This window comes from Chiloscyllium plagiosum, chromosome 11 (genome assembly GCF_004010195.1).
Source record: "Chiloscyllium plagiosum isolate BGI_BamShark_2017 chromosome 11, ASM401019v2, whole genome shotgun sequence".
Lineage (NCBI taxonomy): Eukaryota > Metazoa > Chordata > Chondrichthyes > Orectolobiformes > Hemiscylliidae > Chiloscyllium > Chiloscyllium plagiosum.
This window is the reverse complement of record NC_057720.1, coordinates 53,743,146-53,759,279: the sequence shown is the minus strand read 5'-3', so window position 1 is coordinate 53,759,279 and position 16,134 is coordinate 53,743,146. Positions and strand designations below refer to the sequence as shown.

Genomic DNA, 16,134 nt, shown 5'->3' with positions numbered 1-16,134 from the left:
TTGGAGGAAGGTTTGCAGTGCAGTTCCCTTGGGGTTGGTATTGGGACTCTTGCTAGCCCCAATATGTATTAATCTGGATCTTGGTGTGCAGGGAATAATTTCAAAATTTATAGATGCTGAACTTGGAAGAATTGTAGACTGTGAGGAGGACAGCATAGAACTTCAAATGGACAAGTTCAGTGCAGAGAAATGGGAGATGACACACTTTGGTTGGCAAAACATTGAAAGACAATATAAAATAGGGAGTGCAGGAACAGAGGGACCTGTTGTGACCATATGCACAAATCATTGAAGATGGCAGGACAGGTGGAGAATGCAGTTAATTAAGCATGGGGTTCTTGACTTTATGAATTAGGGAATGGAATACAAGAGCAAGAAGGTGATGCTGAAATTGTACAAGACACTTGTTAGATTTCTGCTGGAGTATTGTGTACAGATGCAGGGGTGGAGATGACATTGTAGGAAAGATGTGAATGCACTGGAGAGACTGAAACAACAAATTACATGAATGGTTTCAGGAATAGAGGATACTTTGCAAAGGTTGGGATTGTTCTCTTTGGAGAGGAGGCAGAGAGGTGATTTGGTAGAGGTTTTCAAAATGGTGAACAGGCTGGACCCAGTAGATTGGGAGAAGCTGTTCCCACTTGTAAAAGAATAAAATGAGATGGTATATATTTAAAATAATGTGCAAATGAAGCAAGAGTGAAGTGAGGAAATGAAAATGTATATCAGTGAGTAATAAAGAATAATGCATTCTCTGAAAATGTGGCGGAGGCAGGTTAAATGCAGGTAGTCAAGAGAGCCTTAGATGATTATTTGTATAGAAATGGTGCAGGAAGATAGAGAAAGACAGGAGATTGGCTGCACAGGTATAATGGGCTGAATGTTATTGCATAGAAGGGAGCCAAATCTTCTGATAATGTCACTTTACCTGCACCATTGCCTCTGCTGCCTCCCACTGTCACAGATCTCCCTTTCTTCTTTCCTTCCCAATTGATTAAAACTGGTTACATTTCTAAAAATTTCCAGTTCTGATGAAAGGCCATTAAATCTAAAACATTAACATGATGTTTGTAAAAACAAACAACCTGACTTGCTCAATATTTCCAGAATTTAAGTTCATGACGATAGTCCTTTTTATCTCTCAAATACATTATAAAAATCATTTCTCAACTTCCCCTCCCACCAGCATTCCACAGAATAATTCAAGGAAGTAAAAACATTAAATTTTAGTAAAAGGAGTTCAACCTTTCACAAAGCCATATTAAAAATAAAATTACAAAAAAGGCATTTACCTGATACTTAGCAATTTACATACATATTAGGACCAGCAATTGCAATGTCACAAGTGATATTTTATTACAGGTCAAAACATTTTAAAAGGCTGTAATTAAACAGAGCTTCAAACTTCCTAACTGATACAAAATGTTTTAATCAATCAAATCTTCTTTTGAGGTCTTTCCTCATCCACAAAATGCATTTTCTCCAAATGGAACACGAAGATTAATTGCAAAGGAATCTGTTGATTTGCTCAGTAGGTATCACCACATTTGGATGCTGTAGACAAAAAAAAGATAAAGAAGGATATTCTTGTTTTCCAAACTTAGTAACATTACTTCAATTCTTTCTCTCAACTGTGAGAAAGATTTAGGAAAAACAAACCTGGAGCCTAGTGATGGCTTGGCAATGGAGGGGGTTCCAAATGAATATTTATATTGTATCCAAAATGCTGATTATTAGCATGAGTACATGTTCATCTTGCATATAATGGCAGAACCACCTTGAAAATGGATGCCAAGGGCAGTTATCACCATCACCAAGGTGTTATTTCATACTTTTACTCAGGTTGCTTTGTTACAGTGATCATTAATCATATCCCACAATCAATAACTTGGTTATCCCCTTTAAAATTAAATTTCTTACTGCAGCTTTTAATGCTTGATGTAGATCCTCAATAATGTCTGCTACATCTTCCAAGCCAACAGATAATCTGATTAGGGTGTCACTTATTCCCAATACATCTCGTTCCTCCTTCGGGACAGAAGCATGCGTCATAATTGCTCTAAAAACAACAAAAAAAAACAAAGAACAGAGCTTATTACTGTCGCACTTAATAGAATCCCTCACAGAACTCCTACACAGTGCGAAAACAGGCCTTTTGGCCCAACAAATCCACACCAATCCTTGAAAGAGTATCCTGTCCAGATCAATTCCCCTACTCTATTACTCTACATTATCCCTGACTAATGCACCTAACCTACACATCCCTGGACACTGAGCAATTGATCATGGCCAACTCACCTAACCCACACATCTTTGGACTATGGGGAGGAAACCAGAGCACCTGGAGGAAACCCATGCAGACATGGGGAGAATGTCTGTGTGGAGTTTGCACAGTTGCCGGAGGCTGGAATCAAATGTGAATTCCTGGTGCTATGAAGCAGCACTGCTAACCACTGGGCCACTGTGCCGTGTACTTTTTGTTGTACACAGAAGTGTTTCAGTGGTCTTTTTCTGTCCTTTTATATAAATTCATATAAAGAAAATAGTATTGGTACGTTTGCTAGTTTGTGCAACCTAAATAAATAAAGTTTTATTTTAAAAAAAAAAGGAGCAGGTTTCTATATTACTAAATAAATGTCTGGGCAGTTTCAACACCACCTCTTGTTGATAGGTGCAGAGTTTTGAAAGGGCCTCTAACTTGGTATTAATACTTTGCTCAGAGAAAAATAAAATAGATTATGTGGAAAATGAACAGTGATTCTGATATAAATTTGTTTTAATGTAATATGGGCAGAGACACGTCTGGGCCAGAATATAAAGAGAACATTACTTTTTCCCCTCAATCTAATCATGCTACATTTGATGCAGGAGTGCCTGGTGGCAAAACAATAATGGAAAAGTTGCCTCTCATCTGTCCTTAAATAAAGGAAAGCCACAACAAGAATTTCCACAAATACAACTGCAGCAATATTTTTTAAATAGGAATGATTTACATACAGAATTTAGATAGAAAATTAACTTGTATCAGAAGAAAGACTTGTATTAATTAATTTCATGCAGTAGAGTTGCAGGTTAGCTGGTACAGACTTACTAATTTATAAAGTGTGGTTTATGTTGTTGCAAAATAATGACTACAGTCAAAGTTACTTGCAAACTGCTAAGAGATATTTGGGGTGGTGATAATACAAGTTCCTTAAATTTATAAAGTGTTGTAAAATATCAATAATCAGCTACTTAAATTTAATCTAAAGCTAAATAAATGAAAATTAAATGCCTAGAAGGGTACAATACATTACATGCAAATATTTTAATGTACTACCTCAAAACTGTTGACTTAAATACAGGTATTTTGTCTCAAGATTGAGAACGCTGGGATTAAAGGACTACACAATCTTTGGATCAAGTCAGGTTTGCTGAGGTCAAGGCTCACTCAGAAATAGACTGGCACACAAGCAGTGAAGTGGATAATTAGTTGAGTGCTATACCACACCAACGCAGCACTCAAAAATTGTCCATTTGTTAATTTTTAAAATGTTACTCAAGTGAAATTTTTTTTATTTAAAAAAGTCCTGTGTTTTGAGAATGCTGGAGTTTGAGCAAGATTCAAGCCACTATCTGTAAGTAAATGGTTAGCTGCCACAGTAAAAATATTTGGTGTACTGTATTATCACATCAGGAAGCAGGTATAGTAAGAATTCGATATTGGAAATAGCTGAGTTAGTCTAACTGGTATTTGTAGCATTAAAAACTGCAATATATATAAAATCTCATGGATAAATGAAATACTTTGATTGGAACAAATAAATACCCAACTTTGAAATTTACACCTTTTGTGTTTATTTTTAGCAACAATCATTTTGTAATTACTTAAAAAAAATTTTTTTGGTAAGTAAAATAGCATTAATTGTTAAAGGAATTAAAGTTGAAAAAAATTCCAAGATACACAATTAAGCATTTAGTATACTCATTTTGAAAAAGGGAGAAAGATCAAAATGTAGTTGGTTTAAAGAAACAGAAGGTTGAGCTGTTGAACTGTTTGTAGGATATGACAAGTATTAAAAATTTTAATCCCAGAATGAAAACCAATTTTAAAGTAGCAAAAGAATGCTTTAGGTTCATTGAAATTGAGGTAGACATAAAATCATGTACTGAAAGAACATTTAATCAATAACCATAAATCTTCGAAACTCAAAAGGGAGTAGTAAAAACAATTCAACCAAAATGATTGACAAAGAAAGTACAATTGGAAAGTATTGAAAGCATTAACAAAAAAATATGCAAGTTATAGATAATCATGAGCTTTCATAAAATTAGAGCCAACTTTCAATGTCTACAAATTAAAATGATGAAAATCCACCGAAAAGAGAGTCAAGTATAAATAGCTGAAGGAATCAAGTTGAATGTTTTTGATCATTTTCATGGTTAAGAAATAAAGATGCAAAGCCACTTCCTGTAAAATCAAAAATATTTTTGCAAACAGTACAACTTCATAACTACATAATTTGTTATTAACTTGGTTTTACTGCTCCTCTAATTTTGAATTATCCATTAGTGAGAATTGATTAATTTAAGCTAACTGTAGAGCTTTCAAGCAACCACTAATTAGGATTAAATTACATTAAAAAAACAAATGGTACAATGTACTTAAAGAAACTGTTTCAGAGGAATTAAAAAGGCAAAAAATGCGTTTGGAAAATTTCCAACTAAAAACAAAGTATTTTCTTCCTGCATTGTGTGCAAAGACAGCAAATATTTTCAAGCATTTTTCAAAAAGATTACATTATGAAGACTTCATACTAAGTACTTACAGTTTGAATGATTGCAGATAAATTGATTAATTTCAAGTTTGGTGAATATCTGCTTTTTCTTAAAACGGTCAAAGGACACACCGGAACAGTTTAAAAAAACTTCTAGGAAATCACATGACCTTGGCCTATTTTTTTGGATTAACTTCTTTGAAATCACCTGCCTGAGTTCTATGGTAATCTTGTCTGGATATTGATTTGGATGTCAGTTGGAATAAAGCCTGTTCAGCAAATAGTTGCCCAGCCTGTCTTTCTGAAACATTCTTGATACAACTTCAGAACAAAATTTGATTGCCCTCTTAAACAATGTCCAAAAAACTTTGAAATTGTGTGCTTCCTGAACAAGACCCTGTCTTCCAAGGTCCAAAATCTAGTGACGCGGGTGTGTCAGAACATCAGATAGCCAACCAGCTAAACACTCCAAGATATTATTTGTTTCTAATCAAGAGTTAAACATTTTGGCCAAAATGGTTTTCTTCTACAAAACTGAATCACTACAGAAATAATTTAGTTTCATTTTTACATGGTGTAGATGTTGTTTTGGATTGGGGGGTAAATATTTATATTTTCATATCACAAACTGTATGTTAACCAGTTTTGCATCTTAAGGCATCTGGATGGGTATATGAATAAGAAGAGTTTAGAGGGAGATGGGCCAAGTGCTGGCAAACGGGACTAGATTAAATTAGGATATCTGGTTGGCATGGACGAGTTGGACTGAAGGGTCTGTTTCCGTGCTGTATATCTCTAGGATTCCATGGCTCTATATTTACATCACATACGCTGAAACTTTTTTCATGTATCACCTTCAAAAGTTCTCTCATTCAAACAACCTATCCTTTAAATACATGTCACTAAGCTTCTACAACTAAAACTGAAATAGTGATTGATACATCTATTCTTTTTAAAAAAAAAATTTCTTACGGATGCTCCGCTAGACTTTCATATCCTCCCAAACTCTCAGCAAGGACAAACAGCTGAAAAAAGAAAAAAAGGTAAAGCATTAAAAAAGAAAGTTTATTCTATACAACCCACACAAGTTTCAGCGCATATACGTTCTCCCCTCCTGCAAAAAAAACTGTTTCTCAAATTCTAGTTGTGTAAATAATGAGTTGAGAATTTTTTCACTATCAATCAGAGATACATAATTTAAATCTTCAGTTCACACCATATTTTTCCAAAGAGGCAAAACGTTCTCCACAAGTGCAGTACTAAACCATACAGGCCCAAAAGGTCCAAGACAGTCTGAACTACTTTTAGTAATCTCAGCCAAGTGAGCAGTAACAAAAAGGCATTGCTTTTAGTATTGAACAAAAAATAATTCAACTAAAGCAAAAATAGGTATAACAGCTACTGAATATTCCTTGCTATTGTGGGGCAAAGGGCTTTTTGCAGTGTCCATTCAATTTTCAAAATTTCTGCTCCGACTCCTCTCAGTATAATAAGGAGATCGAGCCATCCACCCCACCAGCCTCCACTACATTTCTAGTATCTCCAGTGTGCTGCCACTACCAAACCTAATCTTCCACTTACTTTTGAACATTCAAAAGCAATTGGTCCCGCCACAACTGGAGTCCCTTTGCAAATCACTTCTAACACCCTTCAGGGGAACAGCACCTCATCTTTCAATTAGGCAGTTTACAGTCTCCCAGTCTCAATAAGAATTTTAAATTAGTCCCACTTCTCAGACATGCTGATAATGATTCAGCTATTCCATTCATTGATCTTACAGATCTATCATCTGTTTTAGCTGTCCCACTTTCATCCCTTTAGACATTCAAGTTTTCCTACCTTCCATATCAATGATTTTTTAAAAATGTTTCCGTCCCCTCCAATTTTTTTCTTGCCTCTATTTCAGAATCAGAATAGTTATAGAGGCCACCATTCAGCCCATCAAGCTCAAAAGATATTTTACATCAGAAACACTGATTGCTGACAAATGATAAATGAAATATAAATAATATATATTCTGTCAGTCCTACCATTCTGTGGATAAATACTAATAAGGTACCTATTGCATGGACACTACATTTACAGAATACATATAATTTCATAAGCTTAACTACATCAGTTACACAAGTGACCATCTGGTGATTTCAGCCCATGCAAATAGTCTTATCTGACACCCAGAACTGTGAGGGCTTCTTCCTAGCTGCTTCCTATCATCTTCAGTGAATTTTATTTAAATAATGAATCGGGAGGTGACTGCCCTTCAGTCAGGGAGTTGGGACATGTTCATAAATCACTCCTGGTTTTCTACACAATCACCAGGCTACATACTGTAAATGCTGAAAATGTGTTGCTGGAAAAGCGCAGCAGATCAGGCAGCATCCAAGGAGCAGGAGAATCGACGTTTCGGGCATGAGCCCTTCTTCAGAAAGGCTCTTTCTTCTACATACTGTAAATTAATGGAATGGCTCCAACAACCTTAACTTTTTAGTTTGCATTTTTGATCCACAAGGGTGATTTTTCCCCTCTCATAATCCCTCTGCAAGAATTGGTCTTATCCTGAGAGTGAAATGAATGTGTGCAAGGAGTAAGGGGGATATAGTTTACGACTGCATAGTAGCTTAGTGGATGAACAGTTGCTTTGTCATTTGTCTAAAAATGAAAGTTGTTCTTAATAAAATAAAATTTATTGAAGAAACCTAATGAAAATGTCTTTTGTTTGGGATAACAGTAAGAGAAGAGAAATAAATTGACCATTTGGATCATTAAATGAAATATTTATACTTTTGGTACAGTCTATGTAGCAGTGATGCCCGATTATTCCTCCCAGACCTATAACGCTGGCTTGAAGTTGCCTGAGCATTTCTATAATTCTGTTGTTAATTGCTGAAAATTCCACATTTATGTATGTCGTGAGGGGGTAATTTTGGGGCCACCTGTAGTGCCCACTATAAAAACCAACTGCCTCTTGAAACAAAGTCACTTAGATTATTCAAATGCAATAATAGCTTTGTTATTTCTCCTCACAAGAAAGAAAAATTCACCTCTTAAGACAGTCAAACATCTCATTTAATTTGACTCAGCAATACTATGGAGCATCAGAAGTGAACACAAAGCTCATTAATTTCAGAAGTGCTTTCACTAAACATTAACACAGTCAACTTTAAAGAAGTAGGAGGAATTTCAGAAGTACTCACTTTTAAGTTTTTAAGAAACGTTGTGGCATTTTCCAAATCTCCTTTAATTACAAAAGTTATCATACCCGAACTTCCAGTGCACTGCTGCTTCGTCAGATTGTATTGTGGATGAGAAGGGAGACCTGAAAAGCACACGTAAAAGTAATAAAAAGTGTAAAGGAACACAACCCATTAAGAATCAGGTAGAGACACTTTCCTACTTCAATTTAGTTCAAAACCATATCAGAACCAAATATGGTCTGGGAATGGGTTGCTATGAAGTTCTCCACATTCAAGCAAAGGTTTGAGGAAAGAGCAGACAAGCAGACAGAGGAATGTTGGGTAAGATAATCCTTTCAAATGGTAGAACAGATTAGGGGCTGAATGGCCTTCTCCTGTTCCTCTTCTTTAAAAGCTTATATTCCAGTGTTGCAGCTTACAAGTACAATACAAATATGGCATGTTTAACAATAGTGGTTTTACAGTTATGGCTGTCATTTCCACTTCAGGTTTACTGACTTCAAAAAGATTTGGTGGATATCCTGAAGGGTCCTGCCTGAAAACATTAACTCTCCTTCATCCTAAACTCAACTTTCTCTCTGCAGTCTCCAATCCCAGTTATGTTCTCTTTGATTTCACATTCAGAGCCCCTCCTATTGATCCCTTGATCCTATTCACACTAAATAGCCAACTGCACAAATTCCCTTCCCAGTTCATAATTTAACGCACTCTTCAGGTATTGTACACCTCTCCTTTAAATCTGCAGTCATTACACTTCTCAAAATTAATCCTTGACTCCACTTTTCTTCAGAAGTGCTGACAAAATTCTACTCCACCTCTAACCTCTAAGGTTGCCCCCTCCTAAACCCGCAATCATCTTTCCTGGAACTCAGTGAATCCTTCCTTCCAAATTTCTGCACCTCTGTCATTGTTCTGAAACAGTTCTTGGGGAAGTTACTAAAACCTCTTATGTCAATGTGACAAATGTAAATATCCTTCCTGTCAGTAGTCACAAAAATCAGCAACACTAAAAAGACAAAATAAGGAAATTGAAGATTTCTGAAGTATCTCCTGATCCTTTGAGACCTATCAACAGCCTTTCTCCTCCAATACATGTCCACTGTTTTATGAACTGAAAAAACTGCAGATGCCATAAATCAGAAACAAAATCAGAAGTTGCTAGAAAAGCCCAGCATTACTGGCAGCATCTGGGGAGAGAAATCAGCATTAACATTTCACATCCAGTGACCTTCCTCAGAAGGACAAAAAGGCAGCAGGCAAGAAAATGGACTTGGGCAGATGATCAGACATTATTACAGAATGATAAAGCAAGCTTGAGAGGCCACATGGTTTGTGCAGGTTTCATTTCTCACATCCTAAAGACACCCAAATCTGTATCACCATTGCCTTTCTTGACTACTGCTGCTAAATTATCACATTGCTTACCAATAGTAACAGAATACTCCTCCAATTAATTATTAAATACTCTGAAGACTGACATTTACTTTAATCTCTGCTCCAAATTCCATTCCTTGCCCTAGCAAATTTGAGTTGAAACTTTATTGCTGGAACAGCACAGCAAGTCAGGCAGCATCCAGGGAACAGGAGAGTCGACGTTTCGGGCCCAGGCCCTTCTTCAGGAAAGGCCTGAAGAAGGGCCTGGGCCCGAAACGTCGAATCTCCTGTTCCCTGGATGCTGCCTGACCTGCTGTGCTGTTCCAGCAATAAAGTTTCAACTTTGATCTCCAGCATCTGCAGACCTCACTTTCTCCTAGCAAATTTGAGATCAAGCAGGTATGTTTGCAACCTTGGTATCATGCTTGATCCAGAGATAAACTTACATATCTGTACCAAGACCCTCTATTTCCACGACTAGAACGTCATCTGGCTTCACCTAACTGTTGAAGAATCTGAGAAACATGTTGCAACTTGACTCTAAAGTAGACAAGGAAAGCAGACCTGCATTTCAAGGGCAGCAACAGATGAGATGAAAATCATGGGAAGGAAGCTCCTTCAACTTGTTTCTACATCACAGGAATACAGGCAGATGATCTGTAGTTTTTCTTTCTTTGGCATTGCTTTTGATTGGCCAAGCAGACTCACCTCAAACTCCAGACTTTCTAAATTTTTCCCTAAGTAGCTATCCATAAGCTACTGTGCCCCCAAGCTTTGAATTTCAGTCTAAACCGGATATTCTCGCTCTTTCTTCCTCAAAAAAAAACTTTAAATTTCAATTGTTTGGGTAACCTTTTTTGTGCTCCATCTGAATATTTAGCAGTGTCAAATGTTGCTTATAAAGCACCTTAGGAAATTATAATAGGGATGCTTCATAAAATGTTGAAGTGTTCAATATTTAGGATTCCTCCACCACCCTGTGGTAGAAAGAACTTAGTGTAATCAGACCAATGCAGAGGCTGAACTGGAAGGGGTAAATTAAGTTTTATCATTCCACAGAAATTTGTGGTAAGGGACAAGAAATCAGACAAGTGTTCTTCCAGACCTCAGATGAAATAATCAAATCTTAAACTAGAAGTAGCTTGTGTTGGAAGATTTTCTATAATAAAAATGCTTTGAATTTATCAAGAACAGATTATTGTAAACTAAAAGACAAAATCTGCACACACAATCGCTTGCCACTGATATTTCACAATACATATCACCATAACCTTTGGAACATGTACCAAGTTTGAATATTTACTTCTGCAACTGAAGTCTCAATAATAAAAACTACAGAATTTATAGCATGCTAAAAATCAACCTCACGTTTTGTAACCATTATCACAAACTGAGTACACAGGTCAAATGTGCATTCTGCACCTTCTCCATACACCAGTGTATGGAAAAACCCAAAAAGCATAATTTTCACAGTTTCAACTCCATCCGCTTTTGTTTGACTCTTACCAGTTGGGATTCTTTTCATTCACTGAACTGCCAAAATCAATAGCTAATTCACAATAATTCTTCAATCTATTTTTTAAATAAATAAAACTTGTTTAAAATGGCCACTGTCTTCCTGGAAATGGAAGAAATGCACCTAGTTTACATTCCCAATCACATATCTTTGTTGAAATCATTGTATAAGATTAAGACAACTCTTTAAAAACTAGAAGAGGGTAGAAGATGCAAACAAATGTCCCTTTTATACCTAAATGCTTTACTAATCAATAAATATGTAGTCCAGACATCACTCATTTGAAAGCAGAGCCACTTGAGAAACAAACCACAGCCATGAGTAGGTTATCAAAAAATACCAGAAACTCAAATATAATCCCAGATACAACAGCACTTTGCAAATATATTTGATTACACAAACTGCAAATCAAGTTGTAAAACTTGAAAACCATGTTTAACTACCTTAAATTCTGTAAATGTGCCAAACAAAGCAGTATATTAAATCAAACATTAAACACAATTCAATCTCCTACCGAGGTAAACGTTTGTCTCAGAGGGTAAATACATTATCCAATGCAGTACTAAGTTCTTCAGACTGGGAAGATTTAAAGTGTAAATCACATTCTCTAGAATTACCAAAACTTTAATTTCAGGAGTAATGTTACAGTTGTCCTTATGCCAGAGTAGAAGTAGAAGGGAATCTGGCTTCATAAATTTATTATCCTAGTGATCCTTGCTGCATGCATGGATCTCAGAAGAAGCTCACTTCAGATTTAATTTTAATTACCAGTGTGTGTCAGTGTAAGCCACAAATACTTAGTCAGGACCTCATGGAAGTAGCCACTTACGCAAGGCCAAGAACTAGGTTTCAGCCAGAACCAAATCACAGAAGCTGGTAGGAGAGTGTGTGGCTGGGGCAAGATGAAGGAAGTGTGTATATGGGGCTCAATAGATTTTTAAAAATGCAAAAAACAAAAAAAGGCTCTTGGATATTCATACCTTTACAAACATGCCGTAATGTTTAGTACTGGAGTTTTTAGCACTCCAACTTTGTAGCCTCATTGAGATTTCTACTCTGCTACTAGATTACATTTGGAGAATTCTTGTGAACAACAATTAATACTGTAATCATGGCTACACGGACACATATCTCTCAAATCCTACGATAGGAAACAGGAAAGGATCGAAGAAGATGACAATTTAAATTATGTTATGATGAAAGCTAGACTGTTATTCTAGTTCCATTGCTCCATAAGTTGCAAAATAATCTTCCCAGTTTTCAAAGTGGCCAACTAAATACCTTGTCTGCATCAAGTTTAAAACAAAATATCAATTTATTAAACCAATAATTGTTCATTATTAAAACAAAATTATTCTAATGAAGGTAGACTAATTAGTGGAAGCTTAGGAACGGCACTGCATCTTCCAATTGGGAACCCTGCAGTCTTTGGGACTCAATATCAAGTTCCATTTGAAAGCCTGAATACCACCTTCCATGTCCTTTAGGCCACTCCTAGCTAATATCAGTTCTGATTAAGGGTCACTGGATGTAAAACTGTTTTCTCTCCACAGATACTGTTGTTATCTACTGCATTGTCCAGCATTGAACTAAGCTGTAAGATGAGCAAGTTACCATTTTACCGAAGCTTTGTTTTAGATTAGATTAGATTAGATTAGATTACTTTACAGTGTGGAAACAGGCCCTTCGGCCCAACAAGTCCACACCGACCCGCCGAAGCGCAACCCACCCATACCCCTACATTTACCCCTTACCTAACACTACGGACAATTTAGCATGGCCAATTCACCTGATGTGCACATCTTTGGACTGTGGGAGGAAACCGGAGCACCCGGAGGAAACCCACGCAGACACGGGGAGAATGTGCAAACTCCACACAGTCAGTCGCCTGAGGTGGGAACTGAACCCGGGTCTCTGGCGCTGTGAGGCAGCAGTGCTAACCACTGTGCCACCGTGCCGCCCATTTCTTGTGTCTGCACCTCGAGAGACAGGAAAAAAAAGTCTCAATTACAACTTTGGATTGCTTCCAACTGCTACCTGGCAATTTCTACTGGGAATGCAAATCCAAGTAGCTGTTAGACAAAGATCAACAGGAGTTTATTTGCAATTTTCTCATTGAAAAATATGATGCCACATGCTCCAGCTAAAAATTCCTGCAGGAGGGGTACTGTCATGGCATCTAGTGCTCATGGAACGGTGTCTTGGCATGACTCAACATCTCAGAAGGGTTGACACTGAAGGAGAACAAAAAATGTTATTTACTTAATGAAATGTGGTCAAAACCACAAGGTTTACAGGTGCAGGAAAGCTTACTTTTAAACAGAAACACAATTGCGCAAACAGTTTAACCAAAAAACTTGATCCATCTTCTGGAACTTGTGCCACGTCCCCAACATCTTCCAACATTAATTTAAAATTTGAAATTGATTTATCAATTTCACTAATAAGTCTGAAGAAATATAGTATACTTGAAAAAAGTACACAGCTCCAGCACTACAGCAATTCACAGCAATGGCAATACATTCAACAATTATGAAAATGTTGGCCATACTGTATTAAGTGTAAGGCTACATTACATATTGGAATGAATGAGATGTGCACAGAAGCTCTCAGTGCTGTAAATTTTAAAGGAACAAAGCATCCAAGAAATAAATCCCATCTGACCAAGTTGTTAAATTGATCAAACTATGGACAGCAATGAGATAGCTATTACATTACAAAGACAGTGCAAGAATAACTACTGCCACTAAGTCTGTTTACTTCATTTATAATAGAAATCATATTTAAATTACTGACCTGGAAAAATAACTTTCTCTACTCTAGGATCCACCTCCAAAAACTGGGCTACAACCAACGCATTCTTGAAGTGCTGTTTCATTCGAAGGGCTAAAGTTTTCAACCCACGATTACACATGTAGCAGTCAAATGGAGATGGAACTGCACCAATAGCTATAACACAATTTTTAAAAATTGAAATATGATCTTACTACATAATGTTCTATAAACCATTTGCATTTTAGATATTTACTTGAATCATAGGTATTTAAGGCTGGCACAGTGGCTCAGTAGTTCACTGTTGCCTCACAGGGACCCAGATTGTATGTGGAGTTTGTGCACTCTCCTTGTCTGCATAGGTTTCTTCCTAGTGCTCTTTTTTTTCGACTGGGAGAAAACCAAAAGTGTGCAGGTTAGGTGGATTGGCCATGCTAAATTGACCAGTGTCCAGTGACGTGCAAGCTAGGTAGATTAGCCATGGGAAGTGCAGATTACAGCAATAAAGGTGGGGTGGTAGGATGATCTTTGGAGGATCGGTATGGACTTGATAGGCCAAGTGACCCACTTCTGTACTGAGGAATTCTGTGATTCCACGTGAAATGCACCTACAACATTCCTAATGCATAGCTTTTTCTTAATCCCCTATCAGAACTATACAAAGTACACAAGTTGAGTTTGAATGAAGATCCTATATGAATGTAGTATTATCACCATGCTTTTATTATATTCCTTTCCGAAATGAATCCTTATACTCTGTTACTCTTTATGGATATATAAACCATTTTGTGGATAATGTCACTTCTTTTAATAATGTATGCATCTTTATTCCCAAATTTCCTTCCAAACTTTAGTTTCTTATTCCCTTTATCAAAAATCAACCACTTTGCACTTTATTGATATACCAAATTCCACTTACCTGTCCAGTGCAAGTGTGTTAATTTGTGCCTTCCTTATATTGTACAAGTCAAAACCTCAATTTCATAGTACCTTCAAATTTTACACTATAGTCCTTCACAATATATCAAGTATTTTTCTACATTGGGAACACAGTCCAACCACTTGACTGAACAGGCTTGTCACTTCCTTAGTTGTTCTCAAAGGATTGGGGCAAAGAATTCACTCGATATCCCAGTTATTACCAAAGTGCTTTCAACAGCTTCTTCCAATCCAGCTACTTATACTACTTGAGAATGATGGGAGTTGCATGGGAATTTACTACTTACAAGTTCTCCCAGTCTCATACTATCCTGACTTGGAACCATCTTATCATTCTTCCAGCATTGCTGGCTTAAAGACTTGTACCTCCCTTTCCAAAGCACTAATGGACATCGCTATACCAGTTGTTCAAGGAGGCAGCTCAACAGCAGCTGAGGAGGGCAATTATATGGCATTTGTTCATGGACTTGCAATAAATGCTGGCTTTGCCTCCATCGATGATCCCATAAATAAATGTCCCGTGTCAAAATGTAACAAAAATGGTAACTCATTGACCTTGGGAATTATTCTGGGAACTTATTTTGGGAATCTCAATGCAATAAAGTTAGGATACATTGCGAGAAGGCAAGCTAAAACACACAATGTTAACTTACAGCAGATGGAACTTTTTTATTTAGCTAGTAAAATGTTTATCTTTCTGGTTTAAAAAGTAGTAAATCTCAACTACAATAGTTTACATTGTCTGTGTTAATCTGAATTCCACATCTCAATCATGTGCAAATATTTTCAAAACTTGTCAAAAGGAAACAGGTCCCAAGATGGAATCAATCCTCACATCAATTCAGTATGACATACTAAATATTTTTGGACTCTAATTTGCTGTGACATGCAATGGGGGAAGTTTGGGTTTGGATAGATACATTGTAGAATTCCAAAAGACAGACCAAAATACCATCACATTGAAGTCATACGGCATGGAAGCAGATCTTTCAGTCCAACTCATCCATGTCAACCAGGTTTCCCAAACTGAATTAGTCCCATTTCCCTGCATTTGCCCTATCTCCAAAATTTTTCCTATTCATGCACCTGCCCAAAATGTTGCAACTAGACCTGCATCTATCACCTCTGACAGCTTGGTCCATACATGCACCACCCTCTGTGTGAAAAGGTTGCCTCAGGTTCCTCTTAAAATCTTTCCCCACTCACTTTAAACCTATGCCCTCCCCCACCCTAGGAAAAATAAAAACTGGAAGAACTTTGGATGCTGTAAATCAGAAACAAAAATTGCTGGAAAAGCTCAGCAGGTCTGGCAGCATCTCTGAAGAGAAATAGTTTCAGGTCCTGTGACCCTTCCTCAGTTTGGACTAAAGACTCAGTCAATGGTTCCCTGGCTTTTCCTGCAGCTTTTTTTTTAAAGAAATTGCACAACATTAGCCACCCTCCAGACTTCCGGCACCTCACTTGCAGCGGTCAATGATATCTCTACAAAGGGCTTTGCAATCTCTTCCTTAGCTTCCCACAATATTCTGGGATATACCCAATCGGGTCCCAGGGATTTGTTTACCTTTATGCAACTTTA

General features: G+C 37.0%; 1 protein-coding gene across 1 annotated transcript in view; it reads right to left on the bottom strand.

The window, feature by feature from the left end:
* Positions 1–1,334: 1,334 nt before the first annotated feature.
* The window catches only part of LOC122554398 (cystathionine gamma-lyase-like), a 44,762-nt gene continuing 29,962 nt past the window's right edge, over positions 1,335–16,134 (bottom strand). The window contains exons 8-12 of the mRNA XM_043699333.1: positions 13,641–13,793; positions 7,955–8,076; positions 5,733–5,785; positions 1,924–2,062; positions 1,335–1,557 (exon numbers count right to left, since the gene is read on the bottom strand). Of these exons, the coding sequence (XP_043555268.1) occupies positions 1,504–1,557; positions 1,924–2,062; positions 5,733–5,785; positions 7,955–8,076; positions 13,641–13,793 (521 nt within the window). The 3' untranslated portion in view covers positions 1,335–1,503. The remainder of the gene's footprint in view (positions 1,558–1,923; positions 2,063–5,732; positions 5,786–7,954; positions 8,077–13,640; positions 13,794–16,134) is intronic.